The sequence below is a fragment of the Plecotus auritus genome, assembly GCF_963455305.1.
Source record: "Plecotus auritus genome assembly, chromosome: 8".
Taxonomy (NCBI): Eukaryota; Metazoa; Chordata; class Mammalia; order Chiroptera; family Vespertilionidae; genus Plecotus; species Plecotus auritus.
The window spans coordinates 65596984-65614544 of record NC_137782.1 but is presented as its reverse complement, the minus strand read 5'-3'; the positions used below and the strand labels follow the sequence as shown (position 1 = coordinate 65614544).

The 17561-nt window shown below is 51.9% G+C and overlaps 1 protein-coding gene across 1 annotated transcript in view; it reads left to right on the top strand.

Moving 5' to 3' along the window:
- The window catches only part of RSPO4 (R-spondin 4), a gene marked incomplete at its 5' end in the record, with an annotated part of 30090 nt that extends 14075 nt beyond the window's left edge, over nucleotides 1-16015 (top strand). Inside the window, 3 exons of the mRNA XM_080685725.1 lie at nucleotides 9706-9894; nucleotides 10557-10697; nucleotides 15756-16015. Coding sequence (XP_080541851.1) covers nucleotides 9706-9894; nucleotides 10557-10697; nucleotides 15756-15859 — 434 coding nt within the window. The 3' untranslated portion in view covers nucleotides 15860-16015. The remainder of the gene's footprint in view (nucleotides 1-9705; nucleotides 9895-10556; nucleotides 10698-15755) is intronic.
- Between the last annotated feature and the right edge of the window lie 1546 nt (nucleotides 16016-17561).

Genomic DNA, 17561 nt, shown 5'->3' with positions numbered 1-17561 from the left:
GCCGCTCGTGAGCCGCGGTTTGCCGCTCTGTTGATTAATGAGTTTGTTGACCACTGGCCTAGGCTTTCAAGCCTCACCTCACCCCCATCCGGCTTCAGCTCTTACCTGCCCTATTAATTGAGCTCCCATATCCCAACTCGTCTCAGGAAGAACGAGGCTTCCTTGGCTGAAGAAAGCTCGAAAGCCCTCTATCAAGACCAAACCTTTGTCTTTCTGTTGGGGAAACCGAGGCATGCGGTGATGAGGGACTCTGCCAAGGTCAAGGGCACACAATGAGTCTAAGTCCAAGCCAAGACAGGAGCCATGGTCCTTCCTAGTTCTTAGGCCAAGGACTTCAACGTGACAGAGTAAAGGAGGTCATTTGTGGAGCAGACTGCAAAGTGTGGTATCTTCCTCAGTCAGAATCTTAGAGGTCACAGGCTTTCCAGTCCTTCTTAAAAGGCCCACTCCCGCCCCCACCACCTTCCTAAATCCCAGCACTCACATCCGCCCCCGGCTCGTGGGGGCCTCCTGGTTTGGACAGCGGGCATCGCCCCTGCCCCCGGGTGTGGCAGTGGGTCTCCAGATGGGCTGGGTGTGTCCCCCCCAATCCTAACTGCTGCAGATGCCCTCCCACTCAGCCAAAGCTGAGGCATGTACAGCCCCCCAAAGAGCCACGAGAGGCAATGCAACCCTGACGAGGAATTGTAACTTCCCTCCCCAAGGGAGGGAAGGGACTAGCAGCCAGCATTTATTGCCCCCTAGTCTTGCCAGGCACTTTATACACAGCTCTCAGGGCACTTTACAGCAACTAAGGGAGGCTCAGAGGTGATCAGAGATGACTGACTGCCCAAGGTCACACAGTCAGACCATCCCCCTGTGGAAAGAGCAGGAACTGGAAGGAGCAGGAACCTGAGTCCCTTCCCCAGCCCACAGGGTCTCATTGAGAACCTCCTACTGTGTACCAGGCACTTGCTTACTCTACAAGGCACTGGGATCACAGCCACGAGCAAAGAGAAACAGGCCTGCCTCAGGGAGATTCCATTTTGGGGGGGGAACGTAGGTAGTGAGTTCTCTTGAGCACCTACTATGTGCCCAGCACTGTTTTGAGCACGATGCATTTGATCCTCAAAATAACCCTATGAGCTAGGTAGAGAAGAAGAAACTGAGGCACAAAGTATTTTAAGGCCACACACGCAGCAAACGTATCCCTATAACATGAAAAGAAAAAAAACTGTCCTCTCAATGTTTTTTCAAAAGAATGGCAACCTCATATACCCCACAGTTTCATGACAGTTTCACACGTAGGACAACTTTAAGGCAATTTCTTACACAATTTCACATACTTGACAACCTTATGACACCTTCACACAAGACAGCTTTGTGACAATTTCCAAGACAGACTGATTTTTTGACAGTTTCATACCCAGGGCAGCTTCATGACAATTCTGTGTTCACGGATGCCAGGTGCTGAGCTGTGGGGAGGTGGGTCCCGGGGAAGTCCTCGGTAGGTGTGACTGCCTGCCCTGGTCCTGGCCTCAGCCAGCTGCCCTGCCCCCAGCGTTAGCCTGCCCAGGGAGGGGGGATCCAGCAGCAGTCCTTTCTAAAAAGTAAATGATTTCCTGAAGGTCACTGGTGGCCGTTCTGGGCTGCTCCCACCAGGAACACAAATGTGACTGCTCTTAATGAGTGACTAATGGGGGCAGAATGCATCTTGTGGGTCCGGGTGGGGTGTTAAGAGACAACAGGGGAGCAAAGAGAAGTGGTCAGATCCTGGACATGTTTCAGAGGTGGAACTGACTGATTTCGGATAGACTGCATGTAAGATATGAGGGAAGAGAAGAGGTGAGATGACTCTACGGTTTTTGGCTGAGTAAAGTAGCCGTTGACTAGGCTAGATGGGAGATACAAATGTGGAGGGCATTATTTTTATTATATTCTGAGGGTCTTGTCCATTCACCCCTCAGGGGTCATGTATTAACGCCTTAGCAGGCATTTGCTATATGCTCCTTGCCCAAGCTCTTTCCATGGCACCAACTCACATACCATCCTGTACTCGCCTCTCTTAAAATCCTTTCCTCCTCCTACACAAACGAGTCCTGCTTCTGTCTCCACACCTGCCCCTCCAGAAAACCATCCCTCCTGGCTCCAGTCTCTGAGCCCAGCCCTGCCTGCCTGCCTGCCTGGGTCCCTCACTCGGCTCTGAGCTCCGCTGGGCGGACAACATCAGCTTTCTTTGCACTCTCTGATCCTGGTGCTCCCAACCAGACTGCAGGCTCCCTGAGAACAGTTTTTGAGAACATTTATTAAGCCATCATTCATTCTTTCATTTAAGAAATAGCTAGTTGGTACCTACAATGTGCAAGGCTATGGATATTGGAAGGACAGCAAGCCAAGCTGGGCCCCAGCCCCCGAGGGAGCACCTTCGGATGCCTCCCATTGACGCCCCATGAATCAAGTAATGAAACAGTGCTTATGCATCTGCCATGAGCTGTGCGGAGCACTTTGCATGAATGAGTTCACATCATCTTCACAAGTGCCTGGGAGGTGATTGCTACTATTGTTCCCATTTTGCAGAAGAGAAGACTGAGGTTCAGAGTAGTGAAGGCACTTGCCTTAGATCTCCCAGCCTGGAAGTGGTGGTTTTCAGGCCCCAAAGTCAAGACCACTTAAACATGCTGCAAACACGAGACCCTCTAGGTTCCCTCCTGAGGACTCAGAAGAGTGTGGTAGGCTGGACACCTCTAGCCCCAGATGCCCTGGGAATCTCGAGCCAGGAGTGACTCCAGGACCCATCCCTTACTAGGGATGATGCAATCTGCCCCCCAGGCAGGAAAGTCCCATTCTCCAGTGGTAGTGACCGCCTCCCACATGTGGCGGCTGAGGAGGCAGGAGGGAGCCCAGATGTTGTTCATTTCCTCTGGTCATTGGTGACAGCATCCCCCAATGCCAGGCAGGGGTTAGGGAGTGCCCAGCACTCCCTACATGTGGCCCCCCTACATGGTTCTGGATCCTTCCCAAGCACAGAGCAGGATCTGTCCCTCTGCAGGTTGCACAGCCTCGGGGCGGGGCGGGGGGAGAGGGGAGAGGAGGGGACAGTGGTCTCTCTTTCCTCCTCCTTCTCAGCCCCCCAGAGGGTCCTTCAGGACAGCTGTGTTAAATCCTCAGTCCACCATGACACATGATGTTCTCATGCAAGACACACTTCTCTGGGCACACCCCAGTTATGAAGAAATTCTATCCCCCAAAATGTTGACATCAACATGAAGCGTTCTGCACTGACTGCCAAAGCAAGTCCAGGATTGCAAACCCCCACAGAGGCACGGCAGGTGGGGTGGTAATATCTCGGAGACCTCGTAAGTGTCGGGCTCGCTCAGGTCCCCACAGCGTTATCTGTTAGGTCAGCCAGTACGGTTCCCGTTTTATAAATGAGCAAACTGAAGCACAAAGAGGTTAAGTTCAAGGTTACATGGGCAAGGAGAAGGGGCAGAGCTGGGACTTAAACCCAAGCAGTCTGGCTCTTAACACGACTCCACTCTGAAAGTGTGGTCCTAGGACCAGCAGCATCAGCCTCATCTGGGAACCTGTTAGCAATAGACATTCTCTCACGCTGCCCAGACTTACTGAGTCAACAGCTCTCAGCTCCCCTGTGTTAACAGCCCAGCCTCCCTGTGTTAACAAGCCCTCCAGGTGAGTCTGATGTGTGCCCTGGTGTGAGAACCCCTGCTCTACAGGTCTTCTAATCCGAGGGAGTGAAGTGGGTGTAAAAGAAACAGCAGCTCGAGGATGATAATACATAGCAGCTGACCTTTGCCCTCAGTGCCAGATATAATAGGGAGGGGTGGGGACTGCAGCAAACTGGAGTGCATACGCTCCATCTACGTAACTCCAATGATTGCCTTGCAGTATTGCAGGCCCAGCATTGGCAGATATTCTGACTTTTTAGAGAGAAACCCAAATTCCAGTTTTGTTTTGTTTTTATGTGAAGTTTGATTTTTCAAGTGTTCTATTCAAATTATTTGGCGGGGGTTGTTTTCTGTTTTGTTTTGTTTTTAAGTGTGGGGCTGAAGTTCTTCACTTGGGTATTGAAGCTTTTTCAGGGACACATTCGCTGTGGGCTGCTGAGGAGGAGAACCTGTCTGGGAGAACAAACTTTTCAGAGTCTTGGATGTCACCCTGTGCCTTTTGAACCACCCCCCAAGGGAAGCTCTCCGAGTAAAGGCAGGGGCATGATACTGCAGAGATGACCCTGAATCCACTCCAAATCCCTAAATGGAAGAAAATATAGAGATCACTTGCAACCGTTGAGCCATTGATGCCTATCGCTCAGGAATTGGGCCACCCTGAGGTTTGAAGAGTGCAGGTCATTCCCAGATCCCGGCAGAGAGAATAAACTACCTTTCACCCTAGAGCAAAGTTACCTCCGCATGTCTCTACCCTGAGCTCTTCACCATCCGAAGGATGAAAGACCATCTCGCTGGACATGGTAGTTGGTAGTTGCTGTCCTCTGTTTGCTCACCTCTGAAAGGGGAAGATGGTCCACATGTGGGTTTACAATCCCACCATGTGTTGTGATAGTGTGGGAACAGGAAGGGAACTTACATTTATGGAGAAACACCGACTATGTGCCAGGCACCTGCCAGTTGATTTGCACACACCTTACACCAAGACCCATGACGGTAGACTAGGGTACCTGTCCAAGGTCACTCAGGGAGTGGTGGAGCCTGGATTTGGATCTAGGCACCTGAACCATAACACATGGCCTTAGATTTTTGAGGCCAGAAAACATGTCATCTGCTTCAATATAATAACAGTAGCTCCATTTATCAAGGGCCTGCTGAGTGCAGGACTGGCAGCTAAGTTTTCCATGCATTATCTCCTTTAATCACAACAACCTAGAAGATAAGCATTATTACCTCTTCTACAGCTCAAATAATTGAATCTCGGAAAGTTAAGGTACTTTGCCCGTGACCACACAGCTGCCCCCTGGACCTGACACAGAGTAGAGGCTACTTGTTGGATGGATGGATGGATGGATGGATGGATGGATGGATGGGTGGGTGAATGGACGGACGGACGGATCAATCCTGGGCTAATGCATGCATTCAGAGCTGTCTTAAGCCTACATCCCTTTGTAAACTGCCAAGCCTGACATGCTGAAATCCACTGTCATTGTCCCTAACATGGACATCCAGCTCTCAACTAGCCCCTGAGTTGCCGAAAAGGCAAAGTGACTCAGATGTCATCCCAAGACCCTGCCACCCCTGCCAGCTGCTAGAATAACACGAGGCCATACATCTTGGTCCATCCGGCATTTTGACTGGGGAAGGATGGTCTTGATTATGGGAGACAGTTGTTAAGGGAAATCACAAGTGGTGCCATCCCCTCTGGTGCCCCAAGAAAACTCGGGAAGGTTGCAATTAGAACTACCACGCCTTCACTTAGAAACCTGCATCTGAGCTGGGAGAGGGCGTGATGAAGGCCAGGGTCCAGGTGACGTAAAGAAGGACCCAGGTCTTTTCAAAGTGTGGCCCTGGAACCCCAGAGCCCCTTGGGGTGCCATGGTAGTGGTGCTCCAGGCCCCTATATCCTGTGAAACCATGATCTGTGGCCTGTCTGGCAAATTACACCATGTGATTGTAAGTTGACAGGAGGAGAGCTAGCTCAAGTGAAAAAGTGACTTTTTTTGGATCTATGTGGTGAGCCAACCCTGGGGGGACTGGAACCTGGGCATGGAACATGGTCAGAACCTCGATCTTTTGGAGCCCAGTTGGTTTCTAGTTGCCTCTCTCTCTCTCTCGCTCTCTCTCTCTCTGCATCTGTCTTGGTCAGAAGTCTTTTGGTTGAGAGTGAAAGAAAACCTAACTCAAAGTGGCTTGAGAAAAGAAGAGCATTTATGGACACCTCCCCCTCCACGCCCCCACGGGTGGATCCAGGTGCACAGCCGATCTGTGGCTGGGCTGCTGCTCTGTGGCCTCCGTTCTTGGGACACTCTCCCCTCATGTGGTGCCCACCAGCTCTGGTCTACATTTTCCAAATCCAAAGGGAGTGGAAAAGAACACACACAGAGAGTCGTTGACTAGTTCTTGTCGAGATACATGCCTATGTCTGACCCCACCATTGTAGTCAAGGGGACCTGAGCTCTGATTGGCCGAGCCCAGGTTGAGTGCTTCTGGGTGGAGATGGCTCCACATGAACCTCACTCAGAGAGTGCAGAGGCATTGGGGCCTCTGTTAGCAGAGGGGGGCCACAGAGGCAATTGCCCACTGGAGCTCGTCACACACGCGCACCAGATCAGGGCACTCTGCCCTCCTGCAAATGTTCTTAGGTCAGCAGGCCAGCCCAGACCATTGTCCATCAACCCAAGTCAAAGTTCTCAAGAGATGCAGCCCAGCCTGCATGAGCTGTTTGTCCCTGGTTCAGTATCCACCAGGGAACAGGCCCATGCAGTACAAGTATGGCTGCCAGGGCCAGTTCTGAGGGGAAGGAGGTTGTGAGCAAGGAGGACACTTCCAAAATGCCTAGAACTCTTATTTTGGACTTGTTAAAATGTACATTCCCGGGTTTACAAGTCTCCCTGGGGATTCTTATGCACAGTCAAATTTAAGAGCCATCAAGTTTGGATCTTTCTAAAGCAGCATTATACAAACTGTAGTTGTCATCACTTATTAGTCATAAAACTGGCATTTAACTCTCCCCAACCGTGACCTTGGGGGTGGAGGAAAAGAGCATTGCTGCTTTTTAACTAGTTATACAGATGTGATGAAAACTTCGAGTAAGACCATCAGAATTCCCAGTGAGAGGTGCTATTACAACATAGAGGCACTAGAGGGCACCCTAGCCAAACGCCAGGACCAACACAGAGCCACCTCTCTTCAAAGACCTAGGGTTAAAAGGGGCTAGTTGAGATCCATAGTGCGTTCTTGTACACACACACACACACACACACACACACACACACACACGCACACACACTCACTCACAGAGACTGACACTATCTGAGGGTCAAGGGGAGGGTCCTTGTGAGGTTCTTTTGTCTTCAGAAAGTTGAAATATCACCCTACAAATATTAGTGCTATAGCTCTAATTGGGGCGTCTTTGCTGTTGGCTGCCTGACTTTGGGGAAGGTTGGACACCTCTGGCCTCAGGTTCTCGGCGAAACTGCAGGGGCTGGGCTGAGTCACCCTAAGCCCTCCCAAGAGACAGTGGTTATTTAGCGGGTTGCTTTGTCCCCATCTGTGTTGCTATCCGTCACCTCTGCAGGCTTCAGTTCTGCCATGAGGTCCTGTAATGGCTGGGCCATGTGTGGGTCACCACTGAGGCCCCAGGCCCTGAAGGAATGCTCTACGAGGGCAGTGGACGGCCTACTGACGTGGTCCCTGCCCCAACTGGTTCTATGGGACCCTGGGCATGTCATTGCACCTCTGTTTTCTCAGCTGCAAAATGGGCAACAACACCCCTGTCAGAGCATGAGTCTCAGTTCACAAACTCAGTTTGCAGGAAATGCCATTTTGATTTTCTGTAATTGAACATAATTTCTCATTTAAACTCCTTTCCTGCCAAATGGCAGAGGTCATCTCAAGCCAATTTTTTGCCCTTTGCCCTTTGTTGGTGGGGTGGCATCTCAGGTCGAGGGGGCTTATACAACGCCAAGGCACTGAGGAGGGGCACCCTTGTGTCCCCTGACATCACTCTGTGCCCACCAGTGTGGCTAAAGACCTGACATCATCAGCCATTATCATGTAGTTCTCTGTATCTGACAGAACCGGAGGCCTCACCTGGAGGGACAACACTTTCCTCCCTCTCCTATAAAAGAATCTGAGGTAGACAGTCCCGGGGTTGGTCTGGCTCAGCCACAGTGTCTCTAAGTCAGGTCCCTCTGTCACCTGCCTTTGCTATAGTTACAGCTACCTCATTCTCAGCCTCCTGGGAGGAAGTTAGAAGGGAAGAATAGCCCTGCCCTTCCTTTAAAGGGCATTTCCTAGGTGAGGCACAGGACATTTCCACTTAAAATCCATTGGCCAGAACTTAGACACATGACCACACACAGCTGCAAAGGAGTCTGGGAAATGTAGTCTTTATTCTTGGAAGACATAAATTCTGCTAAAAATCAGGGTTCCATTACTGAGGAGGAGGGGGAGAAAGGACATGGAGACAGGTAGCATAGTGCTCAGAGGCGCAGGTCTCCACTGCTCTCAGAATTTCTGTCACCTCCCCCTTGCTCAAGATCTCAGCTTGAGGATGGGCCAGTGCTTGGAGGAAGGGAGATGGGAGGAGGAGAAATAGAAAGAATATAGTTCTCTGCCCCTCCCCACACCCCAGGACAAAATAGAGGCTAAACTCTTCTTTTAAAAAATATACTTTATGATGAAATATTTCCAACCTACAGTTGAGAATAAAAGACAATATGGTGAGGATTTGTGTACTGGGCAGCCACTTTTATCAAATCTTGCCATTTTCATAGTTGCTTTAGATTTTAGGATATTAAATATTACAGATACTAGTGAAGTCCCCAGTTTTCTTGCCAATCTCTTTTCCCACTTCTCACCTCAGAGGTGTTATGTCCTGAATTCAGTGTTTATCAGTCCCTTCTGTCTTTTACTCTTAATACAAATTTATGTATAATAAATGTTACAAAATATTGTTTTGCAGGTTTTGAACTTGATGTAAATAGCTTCTTACTGTATGATTCATTGTGCAACTTGCTTTTTTGCTCTCAGCACTTCCTTTGAGAAGTAGCCATGGAAAGACTATAACTCTACCTCTGTCGTTCATCATGACTGGGTCATATATGTGGTTTATGGCTGTGGCATCTGTCTATACCACACTGTGTTTCTATATTTTGATAAATGGTTAGGTCTTTGCAATTGTTTGCTATTAAATAATGTTGCAATTAACATCTTTGTACATGTCTCTTTGTGCACACACACGAGTTCCTCTAAGTCAGTGGTTCTGAGAATGTGGTCCCTGGACCGGCAGTATTAGCATCACCTGGGTATCTGTTGGAAATGCAGACTCTCAGGCACCACCTCAGACCTACAGAGTCAGACACTCCAGGGTGGAACCCAGCGATCTGTGTTGTAACAAGCCCTCTAAGAGATGCTGGTGCCTGCTCAAGTTTGAGAACAACTGCTCTAGGTTTTATAGCAGAAGCACTTCCTCAAATTTACTAGATGCTGCTAGATTTTTCTCCAAAGGATGGAAGTTTCCTCGCATCCTTGCTAGCCCTTGGTGTCATCAGAACTTAAGATCTTTGCCTATTGTGTGGGAGGTCTGGGCACTGTTCACTTCTCAGTTGTCCTCTCCCTGGCCCTGGAAGTTCCTCTTACAACATCACACTTTCTCTCTGCCCTCAGGTCCTGCCAGGCCTATAGTTTTGGAAACACACAAACCTTTACTTGTGGCAGTTTCTCTTCTCAGGAGCATCAGTACTGTGTACCTCCAGATGAGCCAGCTGGATCAGTCAGGGCATCAGTACTATGTACCTCCATATGAGCCCACTGGATCAGTCAGGGGTCTCAGATGTAAGCAACAGCAATGGAGTTATCAGCAGGATGTGTGAGAGGTGCTTTGGGTCACATGACCATATCTAGTCACAAGGGAAGCTGGGAAATGTAGTCATTTGTCTGGTAGCTATGTGCTTAGTTAATATCCCAATGAGCCAACATATATGGTTTGACCATCTCTCTCCCTTTCCCTCACCCTCCACCCTGGTCTGGATGGCAGTGGGCACTGGTCTGGGGGGCAACTGCACAGGCTGTGTCATCTGCTCAGAGGAGAACGGCTGCTCCACCTGCCAGCAGAGGCTCTTCCTGTTCATCCGCCGAGAAGGTATCCGCCAGTACGGCAAGTGTGTGCATGACTGTCCCCACGGCTATTTCGGCGTCCGTGGCCAGGAGGTGAACAGGTGCAAAAGTACGTGGCTCCTCCCTTGTCCTGTGCTAGTGTTGGGCTCCTGGGCACCTCTGGCTCATATCCTATCTGGCACCCCGACACAGCCACAGGGGAAGTAGGTGTAGGCCTGAACCCAGACTCAGATACTTGCTTGGGTTCAGGCTGGCTCTAAAGCCCTAGGCAAGCCAGTGCCTTCTCTGGTATAAGCAGGGCACCTTCCTCTCTACCCTAGTTTGCTGTGTGGCCTTGGGCACGTTACTCTCCCTCTGAGCCTAGCTCGAATGAGAAAAGGCATCCTAGCTCCTAACTCTCTTTTTGCTGTGACCTGGGACAACCATGACCATCTCTGAGCCTTGATGGAAATGGAGCAGAGGAGTCCTCACTCCTAGCCCAGATTTGCTGAGTCATTTGCCTTTTCTTTGCTCCAATGAGAAAGGGAACCTTGAGCTTTAAACACAAATAACCATGCTACCTTGGACATGTTACCTGCCCCTGCTGAGCCTCAGTTCAAATGAGAAAGGGAGTTCTCCTTGGACAAGTCTGGGCTTCAAAGGAGACACTGAATCCTGACCCAGTGCTACAGGGCCTGGGGATGCTCAGAGGCCCCCCCACCTCAGGCAGCCCCAGAATGCCCTCTTCCTGGGCAGCTTCCCTCACCAGGGGTGGCCCTGGCTCTGTTACAGAATGCGGGACCACGTGCGAGAGCTGCTTCAGCCAGGACTTCTGCATCCAGTGCAAGAGGCGGTTTTACCTGTACAAGGGGAAGTGTCTGCCCACCTGCCCACTGGGCACTGCAGCCCAGCAGAGCACGCGGGAGTGCCAGGGTGAGTGGGGGCCTCCTCATCCTGCCCGTTCCCCTTCTGCCCTGCAGCAGAGGCTGATGAGGGTGTCAGGAGACCTGGAAACAATGTCACATGGGTGGCAGGCCCAACACACCAAATCAGGTATACACAGGAGTCATTTAATATGCTAAAACCATCATTATGATTATTATTGCTAGCAACATCAGCATCATTATGATTTCCAAGGGAGGCAGCTGAGTACAGAAGAGCACTGATTTTGAAATAAGACAGACCTGGGTTCAAATCCTAACTCTAAAATTTACCCATTTGTGACCTTGAGCAAGTTATTTAAACTCTCTATCCCTCAATTTCTTCAAACATTAAAAAAAATTACCATAGAACATAGAGCCTACTTCATGGGAGAGGATTGTTATAAGGATTAAATTAATCAGTAAAATTTGAAGCACTTAATAGAGTGACTAGTAAGTATACAGTAAGTGCTCAATACATGTCATTATTATTACTGCTGTTTTCCCCGCTGCTCCTTTTCAGACTCTTTGTGAGCTCTTCTTCTGTGATCTGTCCTTGTTCCCAGTGCTCTCACCTGAATCTCATATCTCTGCCCACACATTCCCTCTGGGCTTGTGTTCACAGTCATTCCAAAAGCTGGTGGCTCCTGGCTCACTGTTCCTGGCCACATCCCTCCCTGAGCATCAGGCCACATCCGCACCTGCCCTCTGGGTGCTTCCTTCCCTCCTTCCCCATCCCCAGCCTGGTGCTTTCTCTGTCCATAACCAGCTCCACGGCCCATGCTGGCCACGCTGGAGATATGGGCATCACTGGTGACTCTCCTCTCTCATCCTACATCCAATCCGATCTGCTCGTTCATTTGCCAAGAAATATTTACTAGGGTATCTGCTATGTGCCAGGCACTTCCGAGGTGCTGGGGACATATTAGTGAACAAAATAGGTAATGCCTCTGCCCTCGTGCATGTAACATTGTGCTGGGACACAGAAGAGTCACACAAGAATAAATACAAATATCAGGTGGCAAAAAAAAACCAAAAAAAAAACAACACACACACAAAACTTTGTGGGGGGAAATGAAGCAGAATAAAGGTCCCCAACCATCCTACCCCTCCCAACCCTCTTCTCCCCACACTGCCCATCACTGGGATCATGGCCACAGCCTCCTGCCTGTCTGCCTGCCTCAGGTCTCCCTGCCTCCAGCCCATGCTGGCTCTAGTCCGGGCAGCCAGAGAGATTATTTCAAAATGGCAATATGATAAGGTTTCCCTTCTGCTCAGTGCCCTTCTGTGGCTCCCACTGTCCTCAGGGAGAGCCCTCCCAGGCCCTGTGCAATCTGGTCCCCATCTGCCAGCCTCTCCACCCCATCACTGTTTTCTCTCCACTTGAGTTTATACTCCAACTTCCCCAGTTCCGGGCTGGTGTCCAGGCTGAGTCCTGCAGAAGATCTGCAGGGGTTATTCCTTCCACCTGGAGCACTTCTTTTTCCTGCCCCTCCCTGAGCCTGGCTAACCTCCCCACCCCCACTGTAAGACCAGGGTCAGAGTCTCCTGCTTCAGGAAGCCTTCCCAGTCCCCCAGGCTGGGACCTGGGCCTCCTCTGAGCTCCCACAGCTTCCTGGGCTCCTCCCATGACTGTGCGAGCACCCTGTCCTTCCAGCCTGACTTCTCCGGATCGGACCGCGAAGGCCAGGAGGCAGACCCAGGTGTGCCTTGTTCCTGCTGCGCCTCAGCACCCAGCACAGCCCCTGGCATGCAGTAGGTGCTCAGTCTTTGCCAGTCAAATGCATACATCCTGCAGAAGGACATTGTTCTAAGGTCTGGAGACCTGGTTCTGGGCCCAACAGGATCTTAAACCTCCTGTGTTCTCTCATTCGAGACCCTTCTCTCTTCCCTTAGCCAGCTCCTTCCCTGCTCTGAGCCGCAGTGTCCTAATCTGCCAAATGGGGGTGTTAATAGCTCCCCCATTGTCTGCTACCTCTCAAGACTCTGAAAAGCATCAAATGTGAAAGACTTTATCTACTTATTTATATATTTTTAAATTACTCCCTACTAAGACCTTTTATGTCCATGACTTCATTTTCCCTCCAACAGCACTGCGTAGCTTCCACCTTCTACAGCTGATCAAAGACACGTGATCAAGTTCAAAACCCATGTCCTGGCCCTGAGGGCCATTCAACCAACCTTCTGGCCTCTTCTTCTGCCCCTGCCCTCCCAGACCCTCACTGTGCCCCCACTCTAGCTGCTCTGTCCCTCAAACATGGTTTTCCAGGCCCTGGGGCTGTGTGTGGGAGCCAGGCGTGTGCTCGCTTCTATCTTCACCCAGTGAACCACTGTCTCCCCTTAGCTTCTGTGTCACCCCCTCGGGGAAGCCTTCCCCTTTAAAGCCAGACAGTTGGCCACGCTGGTTTCTGGCCCACATGGCCTGTGCACACTTCAGAAGAGCCCTCGTCCCAGGCTCTCAGAAGTTGCGATTCAGATGTCTCCCTCTGTTCCTGTGCAGCCTGAGGGCATGTAGAGATGGTGCCTCAGGCAACTGAACCGCTCTCACCTTGCCCTCGGATCTGAAGGACGCTCCCTGCCAGCTGACTCCATCTGTCTGTCTGTCTGTCTGTCTTTCCCTCCACCCCACAGAGGAGTGTGAGCTGGGCCCCTGGGGCAGCTGGAGCCCCTGCATGCATCGCGGGAAGACCTGCGGCTCAGCCTGGGGCCTGGAAACCCGGGTACGAGAAGCCGGCCACGCCCAACAGGAGGAAGCAGCAAACTGCCAGGTGCTGTCTGAGTCGAGGAAATGTGCCATCCGGAGGCCCTGCCCAGGAGGTGAGCTCCAGGCCAGGCCCACAGGGCTACAGCAGGGAGGGCCCATGGTCACTCTGAGCGGCCTTGGGACACTGGTCTCCCAAAGAGTACATGTCAGGACCTGAGCGTCCACCATTAGCCGTGACTTCATGTGGGTAAGCACTGCCCTCCCCGTGTCCCTTCAAAGGAGGGTCTTCGCTCCTGGGGTCAGGCCCAGATCATTAGGAAGATCGAGCTTGTCCTTGACATCAAGGGTTCCCATCACTTTCAGACTGGCCACATCCCTTTCATCACAAGGGTTTTGGGACACTCTCTTTAATATTCTGACATGAAACTCATGGATAATGTAACCCACTTGCATACGTCATTTAAAAAGATCAGCATAGTGCCCTAACGCAATGTAATAGAGAAACAAAAGAAACCTCGTGATGGCAATGCTCGGGCCCAGCATCCCCAAGAATGCTCAATGAAGTAGAATCATGGCCAAGTGATGGCCAAGGTCAGGGCTCAAGTGCACGTTTGTGTTGCCATCTGAGATGCAACTTCCCTAATGGTGACCAGCTCTTAATAAAGTCAACAGAACTGTCTGGCCACTTGATTAACACCACCCTGGCCACCCTAGGCTAGTCAGTGAATGGGGAAAGTGTTCAAACACCCTTGGCATTCACGCGCAAGATGGAATTTGGCTCTGAGCAAGCAGATTTTTCATCTACGTGAGAGCTGGATGGGATGGGGACAACTCTTTTTAGTGAGGGACTGTCCCACCTCCGAGCCCTGTCCACTGAATGCCTCTGAGACCCCCTTCTTTGTGACAACCAAGATCACCACACAGATATCCAAATCATTCCCCGAGGGCGCTTAAGAACCATGGATGTGGAAAAGAGGGACTGCAGAGTGTGGTAGGTAAGATGTGAATGGTGAATAGTAATAATATGGAATTAGCTAATGTTAACTGTGCACTTCCTATATGCTGGGCACTATGCTAATTCTCTATACTCATTAAGTCGTTTAATGTGCACAATGACACTATGAGGTAAGTATTCCTATTATACCCATTTTACACATGAGAAGATTGAGGTCCAGAGAGGTTAACTCATTTGCCCAAGGCTCACACAGCTAGGGGAGTATGGACCTGGTATTCCAATGTAGGTCTGTGTGCAAAGAGGGATCCAAAGTTGTGTTTAAGAATGAGCGACCTGGAGCTCGGGCACCTGGGACATGGGGGAGCCAGGACTTGAACCCAGGGACACCCCTGGCCACGTGAGCTGGGAGCCACTTGAAAGTGACACCAGGAATTGCAGCCCAGGCTGTGCCACTGAGCAAGCAAGGCCTCTCGCTGCGTCTCAGTCATCTCATCTGAAATGTGGGACTCATCTGATATTTGTGTCAGAAACATGCCCTAACTGGTTTGGCTTAGTAGATAGAGTGTCGGCCTGCGGACTGAAAGGTCTCAGGTTCGATTCCGGTCAAGGGCATGTACCTTGGGTGCGGGCACATTCCCAGTAGGGGGTGTGCAGGAGGCAGCTGATTGATGTTCCTCTCTCATCGATGTTTCTAACTCTCTGTCCCTCTCCCTTCCTCTCTATAAAAATCAATAAAATATATTTAAAAAAAAAAAACAAAAACTCACCCCAGCTCCACAGGGGTCGGGGCACAATGGGGTCAAGATTCTGAGTTAGGCTGGTTTGCATCCCAGCCCAGCCCTCCCACAGGGGCACCGGGTGAGGTACAGGCCCGGTGCTGCCTGCCAGTGCCTGCTCCCACAGCTCTCCTGAGTCTAACAGAGCATTTGGAGCATGGCTGCCATGCGGGGCCACTGGCTGAATGCTCTGTGCTGTTGCTGTTCTTTTGATTGTCGTTGTTTCACGTGGCATCACTGGGGCCCCGAGGTGAGTGGGTAAATGTGTTCCCTCCAGCAAAGATCCCTGTAAGCCATGGAGTGCGTGTCCATGGAAGGCTCCCGGGCATCCCCCACAAGGCCACCCTTAGTCCTGGGGGGCCCTATATGAATCTTCAGGCCTGGGGAGGGCCCAGCAAGTGAGCACCCCTCCCTGCCCCCAAGGAACTGAGAGAAGGGTTCAGTTTGGGGTACGTTGTCCCACAGTCCAGACTCCAAAAGGAGTGGTTGCCAGGTCAGCGCCCAAATGCTACTCTGGGCCCTGCTGGGAGGTTTGTGTGTGTGTGTCGGGGGGAGGGGGGCACCCTCATCTTTCAGATTGAGGGTCTTCCAGGACCCAGCTGGCCTCAGAAACAGCAGCCTGTGCTCCTGCTGCAGAGAGAAACCCCAGCCCGAAGAAGGGCCGGAGAGACCCGCGCCCGCGCAAGGACAGGAAGATGGACCACCAGCTGGACGGGAGGCCCCACCGGCCGCAGGCCTGAGGAGCCGGGGTGGCCGCCACCTGACCACCCTCCTCCAGGCCACGTGTTTCATCCTCACCCTGCTGCTTTCTTGCTGCTGCTGCTGCTGCTGCTGCTGCTGCTTTTTTTCTTTTCCCTTTTATCTTTCTTCCCCCTGGTTTCTGTTTTCCGTGTCAAGCTGCCTTTCTGTTTTTCTCCCACGTCCACTTTCCTCTCCATCTTTTCTTCCTGTCCTCCCTCCCTCTTTCCCCTTTTCTTCTCTTTCCTTTTATCTGTCTGCCTTTCTTTTCTTTTCCTCCCATTTTTCTTCCTGTTTATCATTTCTCCATTGTGTCCTCTCTCTCTCTCTCTCTCTCTCCCTCTCTCTCTCTCTCTCTCTCTCTCTCTCTCTCTGTCTCTCCCCCCCCACACACACACACACACTTTGAGAAACCAAATGCCTGTGCCTTGCCTTTGCCCCGCCCCCTCCTCCCCCTCTTTCTATCTACTCCTTAAAGAAAGTATCTTTTTCTAGGCCTTTCCCTGTTCTGACCCCACCTTTCCAGAGAAGGGGTGGGGCCCGGGACATAGCACAAGCACACTCCTGAGTCCCTGGAGCCCTGCTTCTGTTCCAGCGGAGACCCCAGACCCCAGCTGCCCGTGCCTCCTGCTCTGGCCAACCCCTGGAGGCCTTTTCCACCGCCCTGGGCCACGGCTCCCCCAGGAAGGCTCCGGAAGAGGCTCCCTATGCCCAGCTAGCCGTGGAGGAGCCACAGTGCGGCCTCTGGCCGGACAAGCAGCCCTGTGCCCGCCTGTGGCAGCAGAGCCCGCCCTCTGGAAGCTCCTTCAGCGCCGGCCCTCTTCCCATGGCACTGTGGTCCTCTGTCCTTCAGGGATCCAAGCACTCCATCAGGGGAGCTGGGAGCCGGCTCAGCCCACACGAGGCCGTCGAAGCTGAAAGGAACTTGGAGCAAATCTGGGCTACTCTGCCCCCAACCTGGAGCTTTCTGCCCATTGTACCCCTGGGGAAACTGAGGCCTACGAAGACAGGGACTTGCCTAGGGCCTCGGGGAACCCAGGGGCTGTGCCTTCCAGCCGTTGGCTGCCCTGCTCAGCACGTCCACAGCTGAGAGGACTTCGGGCCTTGGAGGGGCAGTGAAGAGCACGGTGCTCAGGAGCAGGAGCAGACGCCCCACACCCACGCCACCATGAGCGCTGTGTTTCACTGTGACCCCCACATGCCAGGCAAGAAGACAGGGGGAGTCTCAGGCTAGGCCCAGCTCAGAAGTAGGTTTGCTCTCACTGCTTGTCACTCCACCGCCACGGCCCCCCCTCCTCCTTTGTTCCCCGAACCCCCAGGAAGGGGCACTCCTGATTTGCAACGGCATTACTGGCTGGTCTGAACTCAGAGGACTCAGCAGCTAAGAGAGGAAGACTCTGACCTGAGGGGCCCAGGGTGGGATGGGGCACCTGGGAAAGGGGGTGCCAACAAGCTGGGGCAGGCTAAAGGGGACGAAATCCCATCACTCCCCCACTCCAAGAGAGGGCCCAGCCTCGGGCCCTCCTCCCCATCCTCCGCTTGGCACAAGGGGAGCCCCTGACCCCTAAGGCCCACCCTCCCTCTCACTCCTCCCTCTCACCTCCGTAGGGACAGCTAGATTCCCACCCCCTCCTCACCTGGCCAAACCACCAGCTTCTATTCTGCAAAAGTTTGTGCTTCTGAAATACTCTTTATTGTTTCAAG